The sequence below is a fragment of the Phasianus colchicus genome, chromosome 12 (assembly GCF_987193195.1).
Source record: "Phasianus colchicus chromosome 12, bPhaCol1.hap1.1, whole genome shotgun sequence".
NCBI classification, from domain to species: Eukaryota; Metazoa; Chordata; class Aves; order Galliformes; family Phasianidae; genus Phasianus; species Phasianus colchicus.
Window position 1 is genome coordinate 17941469 of NC_143447.1, and position 26615 is coordinate 17968083.

Genomic DNA, 26615 nt, shown 5'->3' on the forward strand with positions numbered 1-26615 from the left:
ATAACCTTAGAACACTTTTGCTGGTGACCTTATTCAGTCCTTGGTGAGGTAAATGGAAAGACGTCTGCAGAGCAGTAAGAGGCAGGGCAGTGAATACAGTGAAGTTCTGCAGATTAATGCTTTGATTTGAAAACAGAAATACCTTTTGCTCAAAGTGCTGCTTTGAAATGCCTTGGAGAGAAGCCATCTTCCTCCCACTGAAACAGGTGGAAAAGTTAACTCTACGCTGAGGGCAGACTTGATCATCTGCTAAATTGGTGGTACATTGGAGTTAAGCATTTAGCTCTGGGTTTTTCAGACTTCTGGAATTGAAGAGTTCATGTCACAAATGTCATGATTGTAGAATTAAGCTCCCCTTAAGTACTGAAAGCCTGTAGTGAGGTCTCCTTGGAGCCTTGTCCAGGCTGAACAAGCCCAGCTCCCTCAGCCTTTCTTCACAGGAGCTGTGCTCCAACCCTCTCACCATCTCTGTGGTCTCCTGTTGATCTGCTCCTGCAGCTCTACATTTTTCTCGTGGAGCTGCTTGCTGCCACTAAACTGTTCCTTTTTGAGTAGCATGGAAATGTTTTCACTGCAGCTTTGAATGTGCTTATTTTCATTCCAGTGCAATTTTTTGTGAGTACAGATCGTCCCGTATGGAAATGTTATGGTAGCATCTGTGAAGGCCAGAAAGAGTCGTCACCATAATACTTAATTAAACAGTGTTATTAAGAGAAATTTCAGTGTTTTGACGATTGTCATCCTTTCATTTGTTTCAGCTGTTTGAAAACAAGAAGAACACCAAGACGAGAAACAAAAAGGTGACCATCTACAGCTTCACAGGCACCCAAAGAAACCGCTGCAGCACGTTCCGAGTCAAAAGGACTCACACTGTTTACTGGCAGGAAGGTCTGTTCGTTACCTTTGATGGAGGCTATCTTAGGTAATTTGTGTTTGTAATGCAGCATGCGTTACAGGGGACTAATAGAGTGTGTGAAACACATCATCTGAATGGAGATGGATGGGCCTGACTCATTGTCAGTGCTCACTCATCGGTGGAAGAGGAGGCTCTTCTAATAGACATAACTCACCTGGTAGCAGCTGGTGACAACAACGATGAGTAAGTGATTGCATGGCAGTTCTGAATATATCAGCCTTACGTGTTATTGCAGCCCCAGATTTAAAGAGATCTGAAAACAGAAGGTGGTATTCACAGCAGAACGCTTTGCCAGGTAAAATCACACATTTACACCTGCAAAGGTTTCCTTAAGTCAGTGAGTTTTCCAGTGAATCCTAAAATCCCACCGCTGCGTGGCAGCAATCCAGATGAGTGGAGGTGCTTCACTGCTATCAGATGCATGTGACAAGAGCTATGGGCAGTGGGTTTAAACTGGCCAAGGCAGGGTATCTGCTGGTTGTGAGGCTGGAGGAAAGCTGCCACCCATATTCTTTAACAGATGCGAGGAGTTGCTGTCCTCTTAAACTTTCATCTCTGCATCATCTGCACATGCATTTACTCTTCCAGTCCCTGGAAAGATAGGGAAGAACCATTGGTGCTGCTGTGTAGTTGGAAACCAGAAGAATATAGGGTCTTTCCTGAATTCATTTAGGCAGTCTGCAGCTGAACAGAGGCTTGGAACCAAATGTTGCAAATCACGGGCTAGAACCCTAAATTTTGGACCAACATTGTGTTCATAATATATCTTCCCACGTGAGCCCATTCTGTGGTTCAGGGAATTACAGAACTAAGCCCTTTGTAGTAAAGATACATTTACCTCCAGTGAGCAATTTCTTTTCAAAGTCATTTGCAGAATGAACTGAATTGAAATTCATATTCAAAGCCAAGGTTTTGTTTTGATTGCCTATGAACTGCATGTTATTTTGTAACTCAGCTTTCCTAGGAGAAAGAAAGTTTGTTGACGTCGATTCTTAACAAAAGCTTCATTCCATTGTCTTCTGTCTTTCTTAAACAGTGTTGAGTCTTCTGATGTCAACTGGAAAAAGAAAAAAAGTGGGGGAATTAAAATCATTTGCCAGTCAGAAGCGAGAGACTTTTCAGCCATGGCGTTCATCACAGATCATGTCAACTCTTTGATAGACCAGTGGTTTCCTGGTAAGAGAAATGTTGTAATTTTCAGTGGCATTATGATTTTGTCTGTATAACATAAAGTTCTTTGGCAAAGCTCGCCAGGTGTGCAGTATTGCGTGTTAAATGAAGACCCCTCTGAGAGTCTCAAGCCAGTAATGTCTGAGAGAAGCTGATAAGCTGCAGACAGATTGAGATTCTTTGCCAGCAACCATTGGTCTACACCTTGTGTCTTTCACCCCATCAATCTCAGCAAGCACAAGTGAAACATTACAGTTGAAGCAAGACCTGCTTGTATAGGAGTTGAGAGTCTTTTCCCTCGCTCATAGTAGAGGCAGGATTCCACCCAAACTACCTGGTGCTGTCCCTCAGTGCCAAAACTCCTTCTGGGGTCAGCTGGGATCAGCTTTTTATCCCCCATTTTGAATAGCCTGTAATTAATAAAATTGTGATGTGAGAGGCATGAGTGAATATGATACCAAGGATTCTGTGCCAAGGTAACTTCCTTGACTCCAGCAGTTGTTTTTCCTGTGATCAGCACAGATCATGCTGTTACCCAGCGGGCCGTTTGCAACCCCAGTACACTTTGTTTAAAACCAAAACAAAGTCTCAAGTATTCTTTGTCATCTCATATCGGTCACTCAACGGTCTGGAACACAGTGCCAAAATCTCTTAATTGGAGGTTCTCCCAAGGAAACAGTTGTCGCACATAATCACGTTCTGCATGCTGCAAACTTAAAAGGAGATTTTATTTGCCTTTTAGATTAAAATAATGATAATGTTAATCGCTGAAGCTTGAGAAGAGTCGTGACTTCAAAGGCTGTGGCTTGGATTCATCCACTGGATTGTAGGCATTTAATGGGGGCTGACAACACCAAATCCCTCTGTAGTTGATGGGAGAGGTTCTATCATGGTAGCTTTTCCCTCAGAGGGTCTGAAAACGTTGCTCATGAGAGAGAGCAATGTGTTCCTGCCTTCAGTGCTGCAGATAGTGCTTTCTCTTGCATCAGCCTGCTTTCACAAACTGCTGCAGTCATGGGTCTGACCTTTTCCTGCCAGCGGATCCAGGTAGCGACTGCAGACACTTGGATGCGCTCGGAGCTGTCGCTCCTTCTCAGTCTGAGCTGTTTTCTGTTTGTTTGCTTGGTTTGAAGCACTCACAGCCACTGAGAGCGACGGTACGTTGCTGATGGAGCAGTACGTGCCCTGCCACATCTGTGCTGCTTCCAGGCTGGAGGATGAGTGTGGTGAGAGGGCAGAGGATGCACAGTACTTCAACATGGAAGACTGCGTCCTGACTGCCATTGAACTGGACTACATCACGTGCCCCAACCACCCCGAAATCCCTGTTTCTCTCCAAGAGCTGGTCCCAGAGCTCTTCATGACAGATTTTCCTGCCAGGTAATGTTATTCAATGGCCTCTGGTTGAATCTTAGTGTGCATGTGTAACTCAGCTGGTTGTGTTTTTCCTAAACCATCTCTGCTAGAGGAGCAAGCTGACTGTGTGAGGATTATGAGTGGAAAGTGTCCCTGTTGTGGCATGGCCATTGGAACTGGGTGGTCTTTTAAGGTCTCTTCCAACCAAACCATTCTGTGACTTTATTTTTCGCTTTGTTGAGTCCTCTAGGATCACTGCAGTGCAATATGGAAGTCTCTTTTTGATGTCACCTTTGTCCTGCATTGTCAGTACTCTGCTGTAGTTGAAGTCTTCCTGAAATGCCTGGTATGAACCAGGAAGGAAATTTAATACAGCAGGACTAAGAGGCAGTGCTGCTGTGTCACAAGACTGATGCTCAGGTCACCTTTAGGAGAGTGAGTTTATATAGATGCCACTACAGAACTCACATTGGGCTGAGGCTTCTGCATGGTTCAGGGCTACTGCATGTGGATTAGTAGGGTGACAATCCTGAGCACCTGAAACACTTTCCTACCTATAGCAGCATTTCTAAATTTGTTAGCTGCTTACCTGCATTCCATATGGATCGTGTTCCCTGGCAGGCAGAACACAGGACCAGAGTCCCTTTCAGTTCATATTTCTCAGACCTCTTTGGGCTGGAAGCAGAGCTGTGAGATGTCTTGATCAAATGGTGTCCTGTCAGCTGCTCTTGGAGCTTTCTATGTTCCCTTTGCTTCCCATTCCCTTTTTACAGTCATTTTGATGGGTACTGTGGGCCAGCATCATCAGTGGCCAACCACTATGGTCTCTCCTACAGACTTATTTGGCTGGTGTGAGGTGAGTGGAGATGTTTGAAGTATGAACAGCTGTGAAAGTAGGCTTTGGAAGAGTGGGAACATGATAAATTACAGCCTGGGAACAGTAAGCTGATTGAAATAATCAGGTTTTGGAGTGTGGGGCTGTTCATAAACATCCTGTCCTGCCTCAACAGAGAGAATCGGAACAGGAGGCAAATGAAACAAACAAACAAAAAATCATTAATACAGATAAACGTTAGAAATGTCTGTAGCTGTGCCATCTGCTTGGAGGAGTGCATGTGCTTTCCAGATCTACTGGGTTCTCATAGGATAAGCTGGCCCTAAAAAGCCTTTTTCACTTATTTGCTCCTTACTTTTCTTTCTGCGAGGAATCTGCTGAGCCATATTGAGCCAGCACAGAGTACCTTGAGATGACAAAGGTGATCCAGTCTGTTCAGCAGATATAACAAGAACCTAGGAGGGATGTGTGAAAATGACAATCACATTAAAGGCATTGTAAATTCATGTTTTTAAAGCTTGTCTTTTAATTAAAAAGCCCCAATCTCTTTTTGGCAGATTGTTCTTGGAAAACAGCAAACTGGAATGGAGTGAAAATGAAAACAACGTTCTTGGCCAGGGTGGAAGTGGGACTGTTATATATCGGGCACGATACCAAGGAAAACCAGTGGCTGTGAAGAGATTTCAGATAAAAAAATGCAGTGGTTCTCCCACTTCAGCTGCAGGTACAGTACGGAATCAGCACCGAGATTCACTGTGCAGCCTGAGATCACAAGCTGGGACCAAAAAGCCTTTGCTCTCTGAAGTGCTGGCAGCACCTGTTTGTATACAGCTTTGAAATAAACAGCAAAATTGATGTGTTTTCATGGAGGAGGAAGGTGTGTTGTAAGAAGTCTTTAATGACAGCACCTGTAAGTTACAGAAATTAAGCCCATTTTCACTGTAGGATGTCAGAGAAGAAGGTCGCTGGCAATGCGAAGTGTGTATTTGCGTTTGCACTAAGGGCTTGCAGGTCTTTACCTTTTAGTAAGACTTTTAATAAGTCGTATTCCATCTATGCCAGCACATAAAGAAAGGAAATTGGAAATCCTCCTGCTCCTCCTCTTGGGCAGGCAGGGACGTCCTCTCATACCGCATATGCTGGGTGTTGAGCCCAGATTTCCATCAGAGGTTCAGTCCAAGGACAGAAGAAATGAAGAAGGTGCTTCAATGTCTTCATTTTTATCGGGGAAGCCCTGAGGTGAAGAAGCAGACAGCTGCTGTCCCACTGGCACACAGCAGACTTGCCTGAGCAGCCTGGAGTGTCCCATGGCAGAAGGGACGATAGAGTCCCACTTCTGAGAGGGCAGTTGGGCAAGGGTAGGAAAAACCCCTTCCTCTGAAGGGTCTGCAATGTAAATCCACCCCCAGAAGTCATTAGTTTAAAAAGGTTCATTTTCTCAGTGAGTAATACCCTCCAAAGAGTCCATAATATTCTTTTTTAGCTGGGGACTGAGGAGGACTTTGTATGTCTTGCCAGATACCATGCTGAAACACCTGAGAGCCATGGATGCCATGAAGAACTTCTCTGAGTTCCGCCAGGAGGCCAGCATGCTCCACTCGCTGCAGCACCCCTGCATTGTCTCCCTCATTGGCATCAGCATCCATCCACTCTGCTTTGCGCTGGAGCTGGCCCCTCTGGGCAGCCTCACCACTGTCTTATCTGAAAACTCCAAAGGTAAAAGCACAGTCTCCCTCCTGGGAGATCTCACTGCTGAGTCACAATGGTGACAAATGACTGATAATGCCAAAACCACTGCTTGATTTACTGAAGGGAAGGAGGGAAATTGGGAGGGAAGGCATTGCTCTTCAGCTGTGCCTTTGGGGACTAAGTGTAAAAATTGATGCTCAGCGTTTTGAAAACTACTTTGGAGACTGGATTTTCATTTTCTCTGCTAAGTAATAAGAAGTGCACCTCTCTTCAGTTCTCCCTGTGTAGTGCTGTGTTCTTCCTCCCGCAGATGTGCGTCTGGCAGTCTGAATTCTCCCATAACTGTCTGTATTCTTGTTGCTATCAAATGAATGGCACTCAGAGTGAGTTAGATTGAGGCCATCTGACCCTCTTGGCATCTTGGCTTTGCGTCAACTTTCAGTTAAGCATTAATTCTCACCAGAAGATTCAGGGGTCTGGAGGTTGGAAGGGTTTTAAAACCCGTAATGGAACTGCCAGATTTGTATAGCAACATGAACGGCAGCACTCTGAATGTTGGCGTTGGGTGATGTTTTAAAGCATTCTTAGTTATTGCTTTGGAGTTTGAAAGAGAAAGAAAGGATGAAAAGCAGTTATGATTACAAGACCTGAAGGCAGACTGTTCCTTTGTGGCAGGGTCTTCCTTTGTGCCGCTGGGACACATGCTGACACACAAAATAGCATATCAGATTGTCACTGGCCTTGCCTACCTGCATAAGAAGAACATCATCTTTTGTGACCTGAAGTCGGACAATATCTTGGTGTGGTCTCTGGATGTCAAGGAACACATCAACATCAAGCTGTCTGACTATGGGATCTCTCGGCAGTCGTTCCATGAAGGAGCACTCGGGGTGGAAGGCACACCAGGCTATCAAGCCCCTGAGATCAGACCTCGCATAGTCTATGATGAGAAGGTAACTGTGGCACGTCCATGGGTGGTGGTGGCTTCATGCTGAATTCCCTCCTAACCGCTGTGTCGTTGTGCAGTGCTATCTTTCCCGTTGTATTCTTCCATGCTGCCTTTACCATGGCAAGTTTGCTTTGTTGCTGGCTCTAGGTTGACATGTTCTCCTATGGGATGGTGCTGTATGAGTTGCTGTCCGGTCAGCGGCCTGTGCTAGGGCAGCACCAACTGCAGATAGCCAAGAAGCTGTCAAAAGGGATCCGTCCTGTTCTTGGTCAGCCGGAGGAGGTGCAGCTGTATAGGATGCAGGCACTCATGATGGAGTGCTGGGACACTAAGCCAGAAAAGGTACCAGACGCCCCTCATCACCAGCATTCCTCTTGATGCAGCTCTGCAGCTCAGTTGCCTGTTTCCCCCTCCTGCTGATTTGGCCCAGAGCTTCTACTAGCTTAAATTAGAGTATTATGAATGAAACAATGGCACATTGGTGGCATAAGATGTCTGGGGTGATACGCAGGTCCCTTGATGTCAGTGGCAGTTAGGCTATTGATTTCTCTTGGGCAAGACATTACCCATAATTTCTAGAAGCAGCTACGGCAGCGTGCTGTGAATGTAACTACAAAGACTTCAAAACCCCTCCAATTATAAAGGGCAACATGAGGGGATAAGAAAAGGATTTTAAGTATGAAAAAAAAAAAAAAGATATTGGTGTATTACATTTCTCATTAATTAAGTTGATGGTTTGGAGCCATCAAATAAAGGTTGCCTTGACTCACAAACAGGCAGAGGTTGGGTCAGGTCCCAGAATTCTTGCATCTTACATCTGAATAAATTCTGGGATACAGAGGAATGCTAGGAACCACTGAGGTGGGATTTGTAAGAAGTTGGTGCAGATATGGGTACGTTGCAGGAGATTTTATTAAAGAAGTCCTTGGCTCTGTAGCTTTAATAGCAATGGTTATGATTCTGTTCTTCCATCTGGACCTCCAGCTGCCTTTGTGATGTGTGTCGTTCTCTTTTCCTTTCCCCACAGCGTCCGCTGGCCATTTCTGTGGTAGGACAGATGAAAGATCCCTCCTTTGCAACATTCATGTACCTGCTGCCCTGTGGGAAGCAGTCGTCTTTCTTCTGCTCCCAAGGACAGGAATACACTGTGGTTTTCTGGGATGGGAAGGAAGACACCAGGTTAGATGGCTCCTATTACTCATTTCTTTTTGAAGTAAAAATCCTTCAGTGTCTTCCCTTACCCCTCTGAGGGGAGGTGAAGAAGGTGAGAGTGAATTTGAGTGAATGCCAAGGATACACTGAACGCTGTTTTCCCAAACTCTTTTAATTGGGAACAGTGGTTGCTTTATAAAGGATATTTAATGAGCTTAACTCTGCTTCAGTTAATATGAGGAGAAGATTAGGGCAGTGTAATGATTCATACACACAGGATGGAGCATTTGCACATGAGAACAGACGTGTTCTGCCTTTCCTAATGAGGCCATTTAACGCTAAACCTTTCCTAATTGAGACTGCAGTTCCATCTCTGTTCTGCAAAGCAATTAAGCACATGCTTAAATCCTATTGAAATCATCAGGAGTTAGCCACATGCCTGAAGCTGTGTGTGCATCCAAGTGTATGCTTCCAGTAAAATGTGTGCCATACTGGCTAGGCATGTGCTGTAAGTGTTATTAAATTGTGACTGAGATGATGGTGTTTTGCTCAGCCACCTATGACCCGTGGCTAGTTAGGTTTATTTTTATGGATGTTACTGATTTTTATAGCCCTCGTTTTATTTGGAAACATTCACAAATGGATCTGAATTTTGTATTAATTATTCGTAGGCATTAACCTGATGGGAAAGGTGATTTGTTCCTGAGCTGTTTGCTATTTGTGGTGCCTGGCTGGCTGTTCAGCGCAGGCAGTAGAGCTATTCCTACTGAAACACATGGGACCCACAGATGTATTTTGAATACGTGGATGTTATCCAAATATTCACAGCAATATATCTCGGGGAATCTGCTTCCTGACCGGACAATGCAATTGCTGGAGACTGCTGAATAACAAATTGCTTCTATATGACAGATCTGGGGATGTGTGATTGCCTGTGCTGCAGTTGGTCCAACATCTGGGCTCGCAGATGCGATTGTGAATATCCAGTTGTTGTTCAAACACCCAAAGCCAATAAACTCCCCCGAACCCAAAACAAACAAAATCCTTGTAGTTGCAAAAATATTTATAGGTCATATTTATAAAAGAATTTATCAGGTTACAGATCTTTGCTCCTATGTGGAGGAATCGTCATCTGCTGTTTATGTACCAGAATTAGTAATGAAACAAGATAATACTGAGGCAGTGAGCTTGGGAAAAGAGCATATATTCTCTTGAGAATCTTAATGGGTGAGGAAGGCTGCGAGCTTCTAGCTATTAATTACTGCTCTTCAGCTGGAGCTGCTCGTCTCACAGCTGAGTTATAGTAACTGGCAGTGGAAGTGCTCCTTATCCATTGCAGTGCAAAGTCGGATAGCTGAGCTGAAATCTTCACAGAAGCAATCGCACATCCTCCACCCCGAGGAAGAGCTGGGGCACGTCTTTGTGTCTTTTCCTTTATGAGAACCCTTTGGAGAGCCCTGCAGCACTGTCTGCATCACGCTGTGGCTTGGCTACAAGTGCACTATGCAGGTTGGAGGCTGGCTACAGCCAACTGTTTGCTCTTTTCAGAAACTACACTGTGGTGAATCCAGAAAAAGGGGTCATAGAAGTGGAGAGGATGAGCTGCCCCGGGATGAAGCTGTGCTGCCAACTGAAATTTCAGAATGCCCTCTGGGCTGCCACGGAGGTAAGGCCATCAGCACCCTGCTGAAGTGCTCCTCCTCCTCGCAAGGGATGCAAACCCACAGCCTCTTCAGTCAGTAGAACTAAGACAGCAGACCTGAGCAGCCTGTCTCTACACCTGCTGCCTCGTGGGGTGTTGGTGCTGCATGCTGTTTGGCTGACACGTAGAGGATGGTTGTGTCTCCTGGTGTTCAGAGCAGTCATGGGAAGCTCGGCTGCCTGAGGTGAAAACTGTCCTGGTTGGGGCATATCTGCACCCTGTGTTTCCATCTGGGAAATGTCCTTATCTCTGAGTGATAAAGGGGAGCAGTGAAAGAAACCATGCGTCATAGGTGGGGTTGTAAAACAGGGTGGAGGGATTTGGAATCTGGTGGGAAATGGGCACCCAAGTGCAGCGTTCACCATGGAAAACCGCGGCTGAAAAGATAAGAGTGAGAGAGCAGGGCTGGCTTATCTCTGAGCCTGCATCCGCCCATCAGAAAGGGTTGTGTTGAGTGTCAGCCTGTTCTGCACCACCATTTGACACAAAGCAAACAAAAAATAGATGAAACAAATGGGAATGTTCCTGATGTTCAGTTTCGGGGTGGGGGGGAAGAGGCAACGTGTGCAGAATAAGTAATTTGTGTTGCTGAATTCACATGGCTGAGTATGGAAGCTGGAATGGAGTGAAGGTGTACAGCTTTCTGCCATGTTGGTAAATAAGATATTTGACTTTTCTATCCACCCAAATTGAGGCAGGGTTCAAATATTCCTTTTTTTTTTTTTTTTCCATAATAAGATAATGCAGAGATCTTAAAGCATTTTATTTTCACTTTTTTGATCAACATTAAACGTGCTGATATTCTCCAAATCAAGTGTTCTGTAGTAGGTAGAGGTGTAGAGCAGGTGTAACTCCAGTACTATTAGTCTGATCTGACAGGTGAAAGCAAAAGAGCATAAAATGTGTCTCAGTTGTCCTGGCACGTTCAGGGTTTGTTCAGAGTCAGGGCTGCCAATGCTGGTGTAGATGTGCTGCTGTAACAGCTGTAGTGCTGATTTTGGGTTGGGTTTGGGTCACAGCTGGTTCTGGGGAAGGCAACCCCTGGGTCCTACCCATAGGCTGATGGTCTCCAGAGAAAACAAAGGGGAATTCAGGCTTTGCACATGAAGAACACAAATAAAAACTGTTTGCGAAATAGTTGCATCTCATTCAGGCATCGAAGTATAAAAATTGTGAGGAGCAATGGAAATTCATTGTATTTGTTGTGTTGTTCCACAGGACCAGAAGATTTCAGTGTACAGGCTGCAGGGCATGTGTCCTCTGAAGGCCCCACAGAAGTGTTTGGACTCTCCTGCTGCTGTCAGCTGCTTCCTGGTGATTCCTGTTGTTAAAAAGGTATGGGGGAATCCTAGATCCAGTTTGGGAAGAGCGTGTTAGTGAAGCCAGGCTGCAAGGGTTTGTGCCACTTGTCACAAGCCAGCATCAAAGTAGTTTGCAGTGTTTGGTGGTGTAAGAAGGCGGCTTTGGCTCTTGGTGCCTCTGGCAGCAGAGCGAGGGGCAGAGGTGTGGGCATGAACCCATGTCAGGGGACCGGAGCTGGCGCTGCGAACTCTGCTGGGATAACAGTGCAAACAGATCAAATTCCCCCACAAGGAAATTTTCCAGCTGTGTTTCCACATCATTGCATGACAAGGTTTAGGCTGATCAAGCAAAGTCGAGGGGATGTGAATGAGTAATTGGTATAGAGGTTTGTTAACTGTTAACGTGGGTATACCCTGGCTTCCTGCTCTCACTCTTTTGCTGGCACATGTGCGTGCTGTTGTGTAGGTAATACTGTGCACACAAACTTCTTTTTGGTTCTGGATGAGAACACTGAGATCATAAATGCAGTCTGCGAGCTGCCACCTATGACTAATAAAAAGTTGTATGCTATCTAGCTGGTTCTGAAACTGCTACCATCCAATTATTGGCAAGAGGAATCTGACATTACTGCCTATTGCGGGCAAGTCTGGGGGATGCATAAAAACTGCTCTGGGGCTGAATTACCTCCGGTTTGCCTACAGCACCTCGAGTGAAAACACATAATTATGCTCCAACGTTAATGGTGACCATGAAGCTTTTGCAGATGCCAGTGGGCTGTCTAAGGCTAAAAGCTCAACACGGAGCAGTTCTCACGGCGCTGTTTTATCCCACGTGTTCATTCACATTGCTGTCCATTTCTGGCTGGTCTGCTCAGACTGCTGTCTGCATCCAGGGCGGATGGTTAGTGTAAGGTGTACCACTTGACTTCCAAACATGGTGTGAGGAGGACTGAAGGAGGGCACAGAGCTGAAGTTGGCAAAGGGACGAGTTTTACCCGTCGGGAGGCTGCGTCTGTCGGCTTTCTTTGGCTCCCACGTCTGCAGTGTTTCTCCACTGTGCAGTTTCATTTCTGACGTGTAGGGTAAATTTCTTTTTTGTGCTGCTTGAGGTTTTGTCCAGGATAGTCGAACGAGTCTTTCGCTTTTCAGCTTTTCCACTGTCACACAGCTTGCAAAGCCATTCCTTAGGGGTTACGAGTGGCTTTATGTCTCCTGGTTTCTATTTTCAGTTTGTGGCTTGCCTAGAAAATGTCATAAATAATGCCAGGCTCTACAATAGTAATATTGAGTCTAGACACCTCCCTTCCTCCCCCGACCCTACCCAACCTTCCAGAAATCCACATCCCTTTGCTGCACTCCTTGCTTTATTGCACTTACTTTTTCCTCTCTCCTTTCTATGAATGAATTTGGCAGTGGAACAGCCAGAGCAGCAGCCGTGGGGATGTGCAGACCAGGCTGGCAAGAAACTAAGCCATTTTTTGAAGCAGCCAGTTCTTCCCATAAAGCAAAAGTGGAAAGCTTACACTTGTCAAACTCGCCGTACAGCACAGCGAGTTGTATCAGAGTTATCACACAGTAATTATTGCCTGATGGAGGAAAGAATTGCTCGCGTTTCTCTGGGAAGAAAGCCTTCAGCTGATGAGATGTGAGGTAACTCGCAGTCGGAGAGCTGCTGAGGGATGTTGCTGGGAAGGGGAATTCTTTATGACTGCCTTGGGAAGGCTGATCCAAAAGAAACAGTTTCCAAAACTTGGTTTCTCATCCAAAGGAAGCATCATGGAAACTTAAAGGCAGTGGAGAGGGGCCCAGAATCCAAATCTCACCCGCCAAGGAAAAGTCTTGTACAGTTTGAGCTTTTTTGTTGTGTGGTTTCTGGGGGAGAGAGATGTGTATGGGTGCAAGCCTCCAGCCTCCTGCAGCAACCTGGAACGCATGAAAACAAAAGCTGCATTTAAAGGCTGCAGCGCTCAGTGCCAGCAGCGCCAGACCCTGCGGGAAGGAGGGAGGAGGTGACCGAGGCCATTTTTGGTTTTTAACCTGCTCCTTGTGGCTGTCCCAGCTGCCTTAGCCACAAGGACAGGATGTCTGGAGCCAGCTCACCCTCTGTGCTGCCCATCGCATCCCATTGCAGCCCCGCTCCAAGGCCTTCCTCGCTGGCACAGCAGGGCTGCTGGCAGGACGCGCGCTTCAAATGCAGTTTTGTTGCTGCATGTTTTTGTTGGCTCTTTGCTGGGCTCGAATGTTGAAAATGAATTCTGAGAAAGTTACTTAAGGTTTCTGGAGCCTGCCGTACTGCCTGTCTCTGGTCGCTGTTGCAATAGCCTGGGTCTGAGGGCTTTGCCCCACCAGCACCCCATAATGTCTGGTAGCATCTGGGCAGCATTGGCAGTGCCCCTCTCGTGGTCTGTGCTAGGCCAGAGATGGCAGGTAGGGGGCATTTCCCAGAATCTGAGTTCTTACTCCTCCTTTCCCAACCAAAGTGATAAGGGCTGGAATGAAGCAAATCCTGATAGCGAAGACTGTGAGCAATGAGTGCCCCAAAGCGTCAAGTACCCGTCAGGTTTGCTTCCACTGTAGGCTGGCCAGGCTAAAATCTGGTATAATCCTTAAAACTGAGGTGGTATAAATGATGCAGCTCTGTGGTGTTGGTCTCCCAGTCCCACCCCTGCCATGGGCTGGTTGCCCCCCACCAGGTCTCTGGAAGGAATCTTGACTGCTCTGCAGTGGCTGACACTCATCAAGAAAATGGCAATATATATATATATAAATGTTGGATTATTCAAGCACATCCCTCAAAATAATAATAATAATAATAAATATATATATATATATTCAAGCACTGGGATGTGCTTGGATAATCCAACATTTACAAAGCAAGAGAGACAGAATCCCAGAGCAAGCTGTAATAGTGCTGTGTGCCATGCTAGCAGCAGCTCAGGTTGGCACACCCACATTACATTCGAGCAGTGCAGCCACAGCATTGGGGAGCTCCTCACCCTCTTAAAATGTGTCTGATGATGAAACTGGGCTGTAGTTTTCTGAAGGCCATCAAAGCAATGAAATGTGACCGTTTGATTTCAGGTATTCCATTTTTAGTAAGAAATACTTGCTGTGCAGGGTTTGAAAACATTGGACCATTTTCACCAGAGAGATGTGGGCTGTTCTGCTTTGCTTTGTTCTGTTTTAAATAATTGAACTCTTTTCCAAAGGCAAAAAAAAAAATCTGAAACCCAGCTTGTGCAAAGCATTATGCCATGTTCCACCCTCTTGATACAAGCCCCTGGCAGGTCCACGGCTAAGAACCTTTGCACCAGATCCACTTGTTAGTGGGGACGTGGCACTGAGCACTGCAGGCCACTTGGGTTTCTTTTAATTAGTGGTTAGAGGATTGGGACCAGGCTGAATTGGAGTCCAAGTCCCATTTCACAACTTTCCACTTGCTTCCCTAGTTTTTCCCATTACTGTAAAATTCTGCTGTGATTTGGATTAGTCATATGAGTGCAGCACGCTGATGCTTAACTCATACTGTGTGTGCAGATAGAATGGTTTAATTGAAGACTCTTAATGAACCTTGCAAACAGTGCTATCCATTAAACTAATACCCCCATGCTATCTGCCCCTTGGTATTTGAGAGCAGCTCAAGGTACTGATTTTGGTCTCTGTGGACCCAGAGCCATCGCATGGGGCTGGCACAGCCACAAGCCCTGAAGGTTTCCATTGGCTTCAGAGCAGCCAGGGGTGATGCCAGGTCCGCTGTGTTCTTTGGTTCCATTTGCTTTTGGTTTGTAAGAGCAGTGAGTAAGCCCTGGGCAAAGGGTCTTTTTTTTTTTTTTTAATTTATTGCTCCACAGGGAGGAAATAAAGGCCTTTGAGGTAGGTATTGTTTTATCTGCTGCACAGATGGGGAGTTTCTGGTACAGCCCTGAGGTCACGGGGAGTTAATTCCCAAGAGTCCCATTTCCCAGCCTGTTTCACAGCCCTCTTCTCCGCCTCAATGAGCAGAAGGTGCTGGGGATGCACTGAGCCGTGGCCTTCTTGCCAGCTCCCATACAGGGACGTGGTGGTTCCCACTGCAGCCAGCACATCCCAGGGCAGGATGTGATCTACCTGCTGCAGTGTGCAGTGTTTTTATGCCTGGCACTGGGAACACTGCCCGCGATCCCACACCCAGGGCGCATCCTTGGGAGGAGCGCAGCGGCTGAGCGCGGGGTGATCACCGTGCACTGGCGTTGGCTGAAGGAGGACCATCTCCCTCTTTCCGTTTCCTCCTGCATTGCTTCCATTCCTCTCCTTGACTGATAGCAATAGCTTCACTGTGCTTTACTCCTTTCTGGATATGAGCCGGGTTTCTACAGCTGGATTCCTAGGATCACGATGGCTGCCTCTGAACGTGTTCCAGCTTGAATTTGTTAACCTTGGGGGCAGGCTGCCAGGCCTGTCTATCCTCCCTTGCCAATAAAGAGAGAGGTAATACTGGGTGAGAGGAGTATGGCTCTGCAGCAGCTTCTGTATAACAGCTTCTTTTTATGTTGCTGTTATCGCTGAGTGATCTGGGGTGAGTTACTGGCACACTGATAGGATTGTGATGGGCAGTGGGCGCCTTGGGGATTGAAAGCTTTTGTCTGGGGGGAGAAGTAAAGAATCTGGAGAGAATCTGCCGACTCTTTCTTGCAGAACTCGTACATGGTGCTGGCCGGTCTGTCAGATGGACTCGTAGCAGTGTTCTCAGTGGCCCAGGGCATCCCAGCAGACAGCTGCTCCTACCTGTGCTCCCACACAGCCAACAGGTCCAAATTCAACATTCCCGACGATGACCCACGGCAGAACCCGTACCCGGTGAGGGCCATGGAGATCGCCAACAGCGGCACGGAGGTGTGGTACAGCAACGGCCCCGGCGTCCTCGTCATCGACTGTGCTGTGATGGAGATCAGCAGGAGGCTGGAGCCCTTCAGCCCGCCCTCTGCCATCTCATCCATTGCCTGCAACTCGGAGTGCCATGGGGAGGAGGTGGTGTGGTGTCTGGACGAGAAGAGTAACTTCTTGGTGATGTACCACGCCGCCACCTACCAGCTCTGTGCACGCTACTTCTGTGGAGACTGCAGCCCCCTCAGAGACATGTTTGCCATCCAGCAGCCTGCCACAGCCATCCCTGCTACTGCTCCTATCAACCCCAGAGCGCTGGAGGGGAACTCGCTGGTGGACATGAGCATCATCTACAGCCCCGAGGTTGGCACCCAGATCCTCAACCACCAGGACTCGCTCACGGATTATTGCTCCGTGTCCTCCTACTCCTCCTCACCTCCCAACAGGTTAACCCGCTGCCCCTCCAGCCTGCCCAGCTCACCCACCAGCTCTTCTAGTGCTCCACTCTCCACAGATTTTGAGGAGTCGGGCAAATTTCATGAACTGAAGCCTTCCCCGGATCACGATGCTGTGCCTATGGGTGACAACTCACAGCATCTCCAAGCCATCAAGATTCTGCCTGTGAAAGACCTCATATGGATCCCCAGGTAAGTGGGTTGCTTCCCAGCACAGCTTGAGCCAAATCCTTCCTGGGCTGAGTAGTGAGAGATTAGCTGCAGGTAATTCAGGGACTTTGCATGCCTACTTTGATTCAGCTGTCCAGAAAATCATCACTGAGAAATTGAGTTCACAGTACAATGGCCCATCCATTTCTCCATTCGTTTTTAAAGATGTCTGGTGATGAGCAGAATGGCTGCATCTGAGGCCTCGTGAGATTGATTTCAGCAGAATGGAATAGTGGATGGTGAGCTCAACACCCAGTTTCCCTGGCTACTGAGAAAACAAAGAACAGCAGGCAGCTTCCTTGCTCGGATGCGGTGCTGGCACGTCCCGCTGCCTCCCGTCGAGTTGCTCAAAACCGCTAGAAATGTGATTTGCCAGCTGTAGGGGTTCTTACTGCAGCAGATTCAGTCACTTCTTGGTGACGCGGCAGTGCCCCTTCCCTGCAGAAATCCATGTCACTACAGGAGGGATTGCAGCAGAGAGGATGGGTATCCAACACGGGATTTGCTCAGCTGCCAGCAGTCCCCATTGCAGAGTGCGTGTGTACAATCTCCCTCCTTTCTTTTGCAGGAGAGGAGGGGATATCATCGTGATTGGACTGGAGAAGGAGTCGGGCATGCAGCGGGGCCGAGTGATCGCCGTGCTGAAGGCCGGGGAGCTGGCTCCCTATGGGTGAGGCTGAGTTGGGCACCGGCTCCCAGGGGCACAAGGGGGTGGGTTGCAGAGGTGAGGGTGAGATGCTGTGACCGCAGCCTGCTCTCCAAAAGTCACCCGGTGCCCAGTAACGGGATGGGCAGAGCCCAGTGTCGGTCTGATCCTGCCTGCTGCTGCCTCCAGGTACTCGGAGGGCACCGGCACCTGGCAGGAGATGGCTGGAGCTTGGCAGGCTCCGGCCCTGTGTTAGGAACAAGCAGTGTATTTATGCAGAGCGCAGCGCTTGTCTGTGGCTTCATTCATGTGGATCAGGTTGAAGTTCTGGCTCTAAATGAGCACCTTTGTGCTGTCGGCAGTGACGGGCCAGGGGACGGCTCCGAGAGCACAGGGGAGAGCAGTTCTATACGTTAATGTAAAAGGTTTCATCCAGCAAACGAGAGTCCGGATAAATAAATAGCTGCTGGAGAGATGGGGGTGCTCCTGCTGATCACTTAAATACCAGTCTGGGATTGTACTATTTATGTCCAAACAAATGGAGGTTAAGCACCACTAAGGATTATAAATGACCATTTATTACCACTGGGCAAACACAGCATGAGATCAAAGTGCTCCTGCCGTTCCCTCGCCTTGTTCACAGAGCATTTTTATCAGTTAGTTGAGAGTCAGGCATTCTTGACTGTAGGCTTGTCTTTATTTTACCCAAATGTTAAAAAGAATTAGGGGGAAATTAGGCGCAGAGCCACGGCCATTGGGGCTGGGTTGGGGCTGCACTGCTGTCTGATGCCACCCACCCCATCCAAGCCCATCACTCACTTGGGCTGGAGGCTGCTCTGGAAACGTCCAGTTGGCAGCAGGGATTGAGCAAATCAGGAGCTTATCAGCAACTTCAGAATGTCGTGGCAGGCTTATGCATGTAGCTTCGTGTTTGGGCACCTGAACCCCTTATGGAATCTTTTCCCATGTCGCTGAACTGCTTGCTTTCGCTGCAGTGTGGTTTCTCGTTCCCCCCTTTGCTATGCTCTCCCTTCTCAAGGATTTGCAGCTTACAAAAGGAGATTCACCAGCTGGAAAGGACAGCCCATGAATCAGTGCCTCTGGGATTAGTGGGCCCCGCTGCTTAGTGGGGCTGCAATCCGCCCTGATGCCATTCTCTGCTCTTCCTTCCCCAGGACGCTGGTGGATGCTGCTCTCATAGCAAAGGACACGGTTGTGTGCTGCTTTCAGAATGAAAACACCGAGTGGTGCCTGGCTGTCTGGAGGGGCTGGAGTGCCAGAGACTTTGACGTTTTCTACCAGGCCTACGAAGAGCTGGGACGGCTTGAAACTTGCATGAGGAAGAGGAGGTAGTGCTCGTGGAACTGGAAACCGAGGTCTGATGGAAGAGAGAAGCATCCTGACCTGAGCATGCAGCCCCACACGGGGAGGGGATGGGGTGCACAGAGGGTACCACTGTTTTGCTGCTAATGAGCTCCATGGGGTTTTGGCAGCAGAACCCAGCAGGGCTTTGGGGACAGCCCAGCAGGGGCAGGATGTGGGCGCTGGGCGCTCTCCCTGCAGCTGAGAGCAGGAGGTGGCTGCAGCTCAGGGAGTGAGCGAGCTATTGAATTGCACTCCTGCAAAGTCAGTTGTAAAATAGAGCTGATACAAAGCAAAGCCACTTGGGCTGACAGCTACTTCCTGATGGGAGAGAAGGGAGAGCTCTGTGACCAGGGAAGCCCATAAGCTGCCTTTGTTCTGCTCCTCTTTCTCTCGGTAGCTACACTCTGGAGTAGCAGGAGCACAATAAGCTTCATTTGCCTGTGTATCTGCTCAGCTTCCGCCGCTGCAGCTTTTAGTTTGTCTTCATTAGTGGCCCAGGATGCTTTATTGGCTCTGAGTTGCACTTCCTAATTCCGAGCATGTACAGCGTTGTAAAAGGAGCCTGGCTCCGTGCCCTGTGTAAAGGTGTACAGTTTGGACATTTCTTGTTTTTCTATTCCAAGAAACTTGTGTGAGCATCGGCTGCGTGGGCCGAGGTCTGGTTCACATCCTTGTTGCAGGCTGCTACAAAACACTTTGTGTCTAAAGAGGGGTATCTTCAAATAAACAGATTCCTCCCCACCTTGGCACCATGGCACAGGCACTTGTGGTGGGCAATCTGCTGCAGGGGTTCGGGTTTGTGATGCCTGGCACCTGGTGGTGACTTCCAGCTTCATTTGGTTGTGTGTATTCTTTGCAAAACCACTACCTGGAAGAGCCACAGTGGCTCCGTGTTGCCCTGAGCACCCCGGGCACAGCTTCATCTTCTGCACCCCAGGCTGGCCTTTGCCCTGCAGCTCCAGCCCCAACCTCAGCATCACCTCAGTGGGCACAAAGCTGCCTTTGTCCTGCTCTCACTGAACGTGAGCACCGCCGCCTGCCCCAGACACATCGTAAAGTGGCTGCTCTGGAAGTCCTGCTGCCGGGAAAAAGGGAGCTGAGGGGCTGGAGCTGCTGGGAGAGCTGATGTTGCTGGGAGCGAGCGCGTCCCAGTGGGCGGCAGTGGGCTGGGAGTGTGGGATTAGAGCCTAAAATCTGCTTCCCAGCAGTCTTGTTCCCATAACCCCGGGGTCTGGCTGCTGCTGGAGCTTGATGTGGACACTTGACCTTCATGTGGGCGACTCAGTGCAGTTTTGGGACTTAAAAGTGCATTTTCAGCTAAAGGTGGCACTGGGGCTCTTCTCAGCCTTTTTTTAAGGGGGAGACCCTAAAAGAGGAGGCAGCAACACCCAGCTGCAGAACAGAACCAAAGGAAACCACGATGGAGCCATCGCTGAGTGAATAGGATTGGAAGATGCTGTCACCCATGTCCATGGAGCAAAGGGTTCTGTCAGGGGGAGTCTCAACTGGGGTGGGGAAGGGGAGGGGATAGGAACATGGATGGGATGAGGAAGGGAATGGGGATGAGATGAGGATGGTAGCAGGAAGGGAGTGACGATGGATTGGTGATGGGGATAGGCATGAGGGATGGAGAAGTGAATTGGGATGGAATAGAGATGGAAACGGGAAGAGGATGGAGGTGAGGAAGGGGATGAGGGATTGGGTTGGGGAAGGGACCCAGTGGCTGCTGCCCTCCTGTCCAGTCCTGCAGAGCTGCCTGGGGCCCACCTTGTGCTGCTGAGATGCCCCAAATGCCACCTGCAGAGCCAAGGCCACTGCAACTACCAGCCATTATCTCCTGTTTGCTTTGGGTGTTTGCTTTATCGGGGCATCACTCAGATGACTTAAACTGTGGCCTTTATAGGAGTCTTCTTGAAATGTCAACAAAGAACAGAGGTGTGGCTTTGATTTTTCCTTTTGTTCTTTGTTCTCCAAGGAGACAGAGAAGCAGAGCAGAGCCTGGCGAAGCTCCCTGCACTGGGACCCCTGCTTGCTGGAAACTGGAGCTGATTCAGGGCAATTAAAGCCAAGGGTTTTATTGAATTAAAGTGTGAAGGCAAATGCAGCCAGCCTGCTAGGCAGCCCCTTCTTTTTTTGCAGCTAATTCCATTTTATTTTTGCACCCTGTTCATAGCCATGCCTCACGGCAGGGGCTCGCTGGGCCCCGGCCCATCTGCCCCATGGCAAAGTGCTGTTAGACGTTTCCAAACAGCTCTCGTGGGCAAACGCTCGTGACTTCTGCACTAATTCACAACTCAGATGTTAGTAAACCTCTCCCTGCACCAAACACATGTGGTAAGTTAAGAGTAAAGCATTCCAGCACTGGTTTCCATGAAAGGTTGGGTTAGCACCTGAGAGTCGACGACTTCCACCTGCTCAGCCTCCCTCACTCAGGCAGCAAAATTACTTTTTTTTTTTTTTTTTTAAGTATAAAATGTTTTTTATAAGGTTGGAATTTATCAATGATGGCTGTAATTGAAAATTTATCTTTTAAATGATTCCTTTGATGCTGTGAGTCCACAAACGATGCGGTCAATTAAGACGTGGGGCCTTGAGAGCTGACTCCAGCCTGGGTGTAAACCTCACTTTTAGTGCTCCTCTGGCCAGTTTGGGAACCAGAGATGAACTGCAGCAACCAAACAAAACCCCAGCACCAGATGGGGGCTTTTTGTTCAAGAGCTTTTTCCACTTACATGCATTCTGCTTTTGCAGGCTGAATAAAACCTGACATATTCATAAACTTTAATAAACACAGTGTGCGTTTTACATGTACAGGCATGCCTGCAGACATCCATTCATGGTTGGATGAGGTGATCTTAGTGGCCTTTTCAAACCTGACTGATTCTGTGATCGCTAGAAGCTGCAGAACCAGTGGAAAAAGGATCAGAAAGAACCAGGGAAGGCATCAGACCCAGCAGTGGTGGCTCCCACCCAACCCAAAGCCAAGCCCAAGGCTCACCCCATGTCAGACCTCTGCAGCATCCCCCCCCTGTGTCCATGCTGGTGAACGGAGACAGACTGAGGTAGACAACAGCAGGAGCTCCGATTGCAAATAAAAAAAAAACCTTTATTGCATCTTAGAAGCAAGTCTTAAAAAAAAAAAAAAAAAAAAGAATTCCATGCACTGAATCCATCCAAGTACCTACATCCTTGGGACTGTCACCAAAAAACGATGAACATCTAAAAGACACTGAATCTACACTAACTGCAGTTCATATTCCATACACGTGTAAACAATGGTTATTTTTTCTACCAGAATAGCAATTGCTCCATAAGATCCCCTCCAACGTGGCAACAACCTTAGCATTGGTTTCTCTCCTTTCTTTCGCTATTCTCCACCTCCCAAAGGGTAGGCAAAGTGGGACTGAGAACAATGAGACAAAATGGTGCTGGAGGATACGATAGAAAAATATATTGTTCGCTGGTTTTTATTTTTTGTTTCTGCTGAGCAAGATATTTACAGGTAGGTGGGTCCCGATACATCACCTGCTTCAATGACAATGGCCATTCACTGCGTAAGTCTCAGTGTAAAGGGTTCCCTTTCTGGCTTTAAGGCACTTTATTTTGTATGTTTGCTCTAACCTTGCTAGGTGTTCCTTCGTAGGGGTCGTCCTTTCCTTGTACTCAGCCTCCCCATCCGCAGTTCCTCTCCAAATACCACAAAGACTCCTCACTTTTCTGACATCGTTCCAAAAAATGTTAAAGAAATTTAGGGGGGAAAAAAAAAAATCCATTAAAAAAAACAACAACAAAACATTTTAGAAAGTAATCTTTGGAGATCATTTGCTGCAATACGATGTACACTACCTTATCAGTGAGAAGATGCAATACATTCCTAATATATATATATATATATATATATTTACACACACATATATATATATATAAAATATTAAAATGACTAACAGATATTCAAGGAAAGGTCAAGAACCTAAAACAATGGATATTAAATAAATTAAAGGTCTATCAGATACAGGAAAAAAATAAAAACGAAAAAAAAAAAAAAGTCAACTAGTAATCGAATGTAATAATTGTTCCCATTAACATTAGGTAACTGATCGAACGAAGTAACGCGATTGGGTGCAGCACACTTCGTAGAGAAGTGCTTGCAAAGTTCTCACGAGGGAGCTCTCCTTGTTCCTGGTGCACTGCTGCTTCTCTGCAAGAGATTCTCATTCCCTCCGTTCCCTTCCGCCTCTCTCTCAGTCTCAGCTCCACGCAGGACAGCGGTTGAGGATAATACACAGAATCCGCCACGGATTCTTAACACGTGAGATCCGGATACGGACCGAATATAAGAGACAAAGATTTCCACCTGGGCTCTGCAGGGTGCAGGCTGCCCACCCGTACCAAGTCAAGTGCACGTGTAACCCAAACCACGAGCCTGTTGGGAAACCTCCTGCACCCATTCGTTTGTTCTGACGTGGTTTGATTTCAAAAAGCACAGCTGTCCTCGACAGAACTTGGAATCTTTGCACTGTGGTGGTCACAACAGAACACGCAGACGCAGCGCGTTGTCCCTCGAGCGCTCAGCTCCCAACCGACAGAATCCAGCAACGGGAAAGGTAGGAAACAATCTTTTGTTCCTAAGGAAATTGTAATTCAAGTCAGGCGCCTGCAGCTCGCTCAGGTAACTCCGGAACCGTTGGGTTGGGTTGGTTGGTCTGAAGGCAAATATTGATCACAGTTTCGTTCAAAAACAAAAAGACAACAACAGAAAAACCAACGGCCTCGTCCTTCTCCAAGGGAGCGCTTTGTAAGAAAACAACAATGATTGCTAAAATAGATCCTGTGTGGTCTTTTAAAAGTGAATTATCAAAAAACATTTTCCCAAAAATAAATTAGATAATTAAAAAAAAAGTCTTTTCCAGCATAGCTGGATATTAGGCTGTCCTCACTGAGCCATTAGTATTGCTGCTTTTCCCAAAACTGGGGTCGTTTTTTTCAAACCATATTTCAGCCAGCTGCTGTGTGGACCCATACGTGGAAGCTTTGGACCCCAAGCACATTTTATATTGTTTTGGATCAAGATTGGGGTCACAAAAAACAGGGTGATGCACGTGGACTACTCCAATTTCTTGGCTTCGGAAAGTTTTTAAGCCGGCTTGAATGACTTTGTTGAAAAGGTCAACGTCTTCGAGGCCCCAACCTTGGATGGAGACGTCAAAGCCCCCTGCTCGAATAAGGTCACCTTTGTAAATGCAGGTAATACCAAAGCCATAGTTCCTCCAGAAACCTGTTTTCTGGGTGAAGGCAAAATGATTGTCACTAGGAACCTTTCCACTATACACAATCTTTGGATCGTACTGGCTAAAAATGATGGGGAAGTATACTTGTTGACCCAAAACCGTATTGGCTCGACACCTCTGGAGGAATTCTGTGGTAAACACTAAGTCAACATCGCAGAAGAAAAGTAAAGACTCGTTCTGGAACTGAGAGGATCCGACTTCCAGAGCCAGTGCCCTCGAAAACTCCCCAGACACTGGTAAAACCTGCATGTCAGCCTTGGGGTATTTGGAGCGGTACTCTCTCATCAGGTCAATTTGTTTTGCTTTGTCAGGGTTGGAGTTGGAGTTGAAGAGCAGGACAACCAGCTTGACGTTCTGGTTGGGAATGAGGCACGTCTTCTCAAAATTCCCCATGAACCTTGCAAACATATCAAAACGTCCAGAGAGAGGAATCAGGATGTTGATCTTCTGGTCTTTGAGTTCCTTCCTCTCTACCCTGGATCTGCTGAGCTGGAATGGAACAAACATCTTCAGCGAGTTGGAGAGGAAAGACAAGGACCCAGAATCCTGGTTGATTTTGCTGGCCAGCTCTTTGGCGTCCATCTCTTCATGCTCCATAAACTGGATCTTGCTGAAGGTCTGCTGCAAGTACGCGTGCCTCCTAACGGGGACGGTCATCTTCTTGCCCTTGTGTTTTTTGTAAAGCAGTAACAAGTCAAGCACATACTCTGCTCCATACATCGGGTTTACCCTGCGATAGCCATACTGTATCTCCTTGAAATCAATGATCCTCCCTCTGGTCTTGGCGTTGGCGTTGATCATCTCCATGACCTGCATCACGATGTCATCCAGCGCTTCCCGCTGGGATGAGTCCATCCCCCTGCGAGGGGGCTGCCCATCAGCACCAGAGTACAGGTACTTGCCTGTAAGGAACTCCCACTCCAGGATCTCCTCCCGGTGCCGAGGCTGGAACCGCATGAAGGAGGGCGGCATGCCCAGCTGCAGGTCCTCTTTGTGGACTTCTGTATTGCTGTATTTGCTCATCAGGACAATTTCTCGGTGCAGCTGCACGGTCCGGTGACGCAGCTCTGCTATCTTGCGGCTCAGCATGTAGCTGTGCAGTCTGTACTGGTAGGGGGGGTTCTTGTTCGGGTGCAACGTTATAGCTCTATGTATTTTGCTGTTCCTCAGGTCTCTGATGTAGCCTTTTTTGTTCTGCTCATAGTTTTCATAAAACAGCTGCTGCATCTGGAAGAGAGGAAGGACAGGTTAGCATCTGCAGTGCTGTGCTGAACATCAGCCCCATGAGGATGAATGCCCCTGGCTCGCAGGGCCAGCAGGCTGAGTGAGCTGCTCGTGACTTTAGGCACCGGTTGTAGCAATGCCAGCTGCTAGTCAGAGAAATTAAGAGGATTATTTGTTGTAAAACAATGTAAGAAACATCTACCGTGGATCAGGGATTACTACTGCCCATCCTATAGTGAGCAGGCAAACAGCTGAGTGGTACAGGGATCCTGAGCTCATTTTTTCCCAACAGCACAGCATCGCCAGGAAAAAAGCCTCCAGGTAGCCAGTACAGAACTCTTTGCTATGCTCCTGCTTCCCGTGGGCTTTAATAATAATAAAAACAATTAAAAAGACACCATATATAGTAAGTATGATGGCAGTTTTTCCATTACACCCAAATGCTGTTCAGGTATGAAAGCCGCACCCTACACTATGGACTATGGGCATGAAAATGGAGCATGCTGAACATTCTGGTCAAGATGCTAAGTATGATATTGAAGCACTGCACTGCCATGCAGAAATGATGAAAAAGCAACGGCTCCCCTGTCATTTTAGAATGTCAGTGTAAAACAGCAAATGCCTGAGATTGCTGGCAGCAGCTCCTGTAGGCACGTAGCACGGGATGCGTGCGTATGATAGAATAAAAGGATCCTTCAAATGGAAATTGCTGTTTCAAAAGAACCAGATAGCGAGCTCAGATTGGATTCAGAAGTCTCGCGGAAAGCTACTATATGAGCCAAGCAGGCAAACAGCTTTATGTTTCTGGGCAGCTCAGGCAGCAGTTGATACAATGGAAGGCAGACGCGAGCCAGCATGACAGTGTGGGAAATGAGCTCAAAGGAAAACAAAGAGACGGAGCAAATTCTAACCCCAGCACACCAGCCCAGACGAGGGATGTTCTAGAAGACTGTGGGCTGAGTGGCATCAAAAATGCCACTGAGCTGCCAGAAGAGCAGGCACACCGGCTTTGTTTAATAGAGACCCAACCTCATTATCGACAGCAGGATTTGCCACGGGTGATGCAGTCAATAAAGTACGTATAAGAAGGCGATAACAATAGCTAAGAGCTAAAGCCAACATCAAAACAGAGAAGAAAAAGAATCTAAATCTGATGACCACTATGTAGCACTCTCAAAGGAAAATCACGTGCCCAGAAAGATGCCTTTCTTTCAGCACAAGTGATGCCTCCACCAGCTGCCCCGACCCAGAAGCCCTGTTTTATTAGGCCTTCAGCTGCATTTTTCCCATTACTGTGGACAGACAGTGAATCTTGGGGATCAGCTCACACCTGGCTCCAATTGTCGCTAGCAAAACAAACCAGATGTGTGCATACTTTGACCTGAGGCTCAGCATCTCAGTGCAGGCAGCAAGGAGCGATCTGCTGGGGGGACACACCGCTGCCTGCACTGCTTCCTCTACCATTAACACCCAGCTGCTGCCTGCTGGCAAGGG

The 26615-nt window shown here is 47.6% G+C and overlaps 2 protein-coding genes across 10 annotated transcripts in view; one reads left to right on the forward strand and one right to left on the reverse strand.

The window, feature by feature from the left end:
- LRRK1 (leucine rich repeat kinase 1) overlaps positions 1-21398 on the forward strand; it is a 70044-nt gene extending 48646 nt beyond the window's left edge. For all 6 annotated transcript variants that reach the window (XM_031587806.2, XM_090149113.1, XM_031587805.2 and 3 more), the window contains 13 exons: positions 759-922; positions 1953-2092; positions 3220-3466; positions 4835-5001; positions 5796-5993; positions 6642-6919; positions 7063-7257; positions 7943-8094; positions 9616-9733; positions 10988-11104; positions 15745-16580; positions 17167-17268; positions 18420-21398. In XM_031587806.2, the coding sequence (XP_031443666.2) occupies positions 759-922; positions 1953-2092; positions 3220-3466; positions 4835-5001; positions 5796-5993; positions 6642-6919; positions 7063-7257; positions 7943-8094; positions 9616-9733; positions 10988-11104; positions 15745-16580; positions 17167-17268; positions 18420-18597 (2892 nt within the window). In that variant the 3' untranslated portion in view covers positions 18598-21398. The remainder of the gene's footprint in view (positions 1-758; positions 923-1952; positions 2093-3219; positions 3467-4834; positions 5002-5795; positions 5994-6641; positions 6920-7062; positions 7258-7942; positions 8095-9615; positions 9734-10987; positions 11105-15744; positions 16581-17166; positions 17269-18419) is intronic.
- A 304-nt stretch (positions 21399-21702) lies between these two features.
- The window catches only part of CHSY1 (chondroitin sulfate synthase 1), a 60778-nt gene continuing 55865 nt past the window's right edge, over positions 21703-26615 (reverse strand). For 3 of the 4 annotated variants that reach the window (XM_090149119.1, XM_090149117.1, XM_090149118.1), the window contains one exon: positions 21704-25124. In XM_090149119.1, coding sequence (XP_090005245.1) covers positions 23532-25124 — 1593 coding nt within the window. In that variant the 3' untranslated portion in view covers positions 21704-23531. Of the gene's footprint in view, positions 25125-26615 lie in introns of all 4 variants that reach the window. The other variant, XM_031587807.2, reaches the window with a different exon arrangement.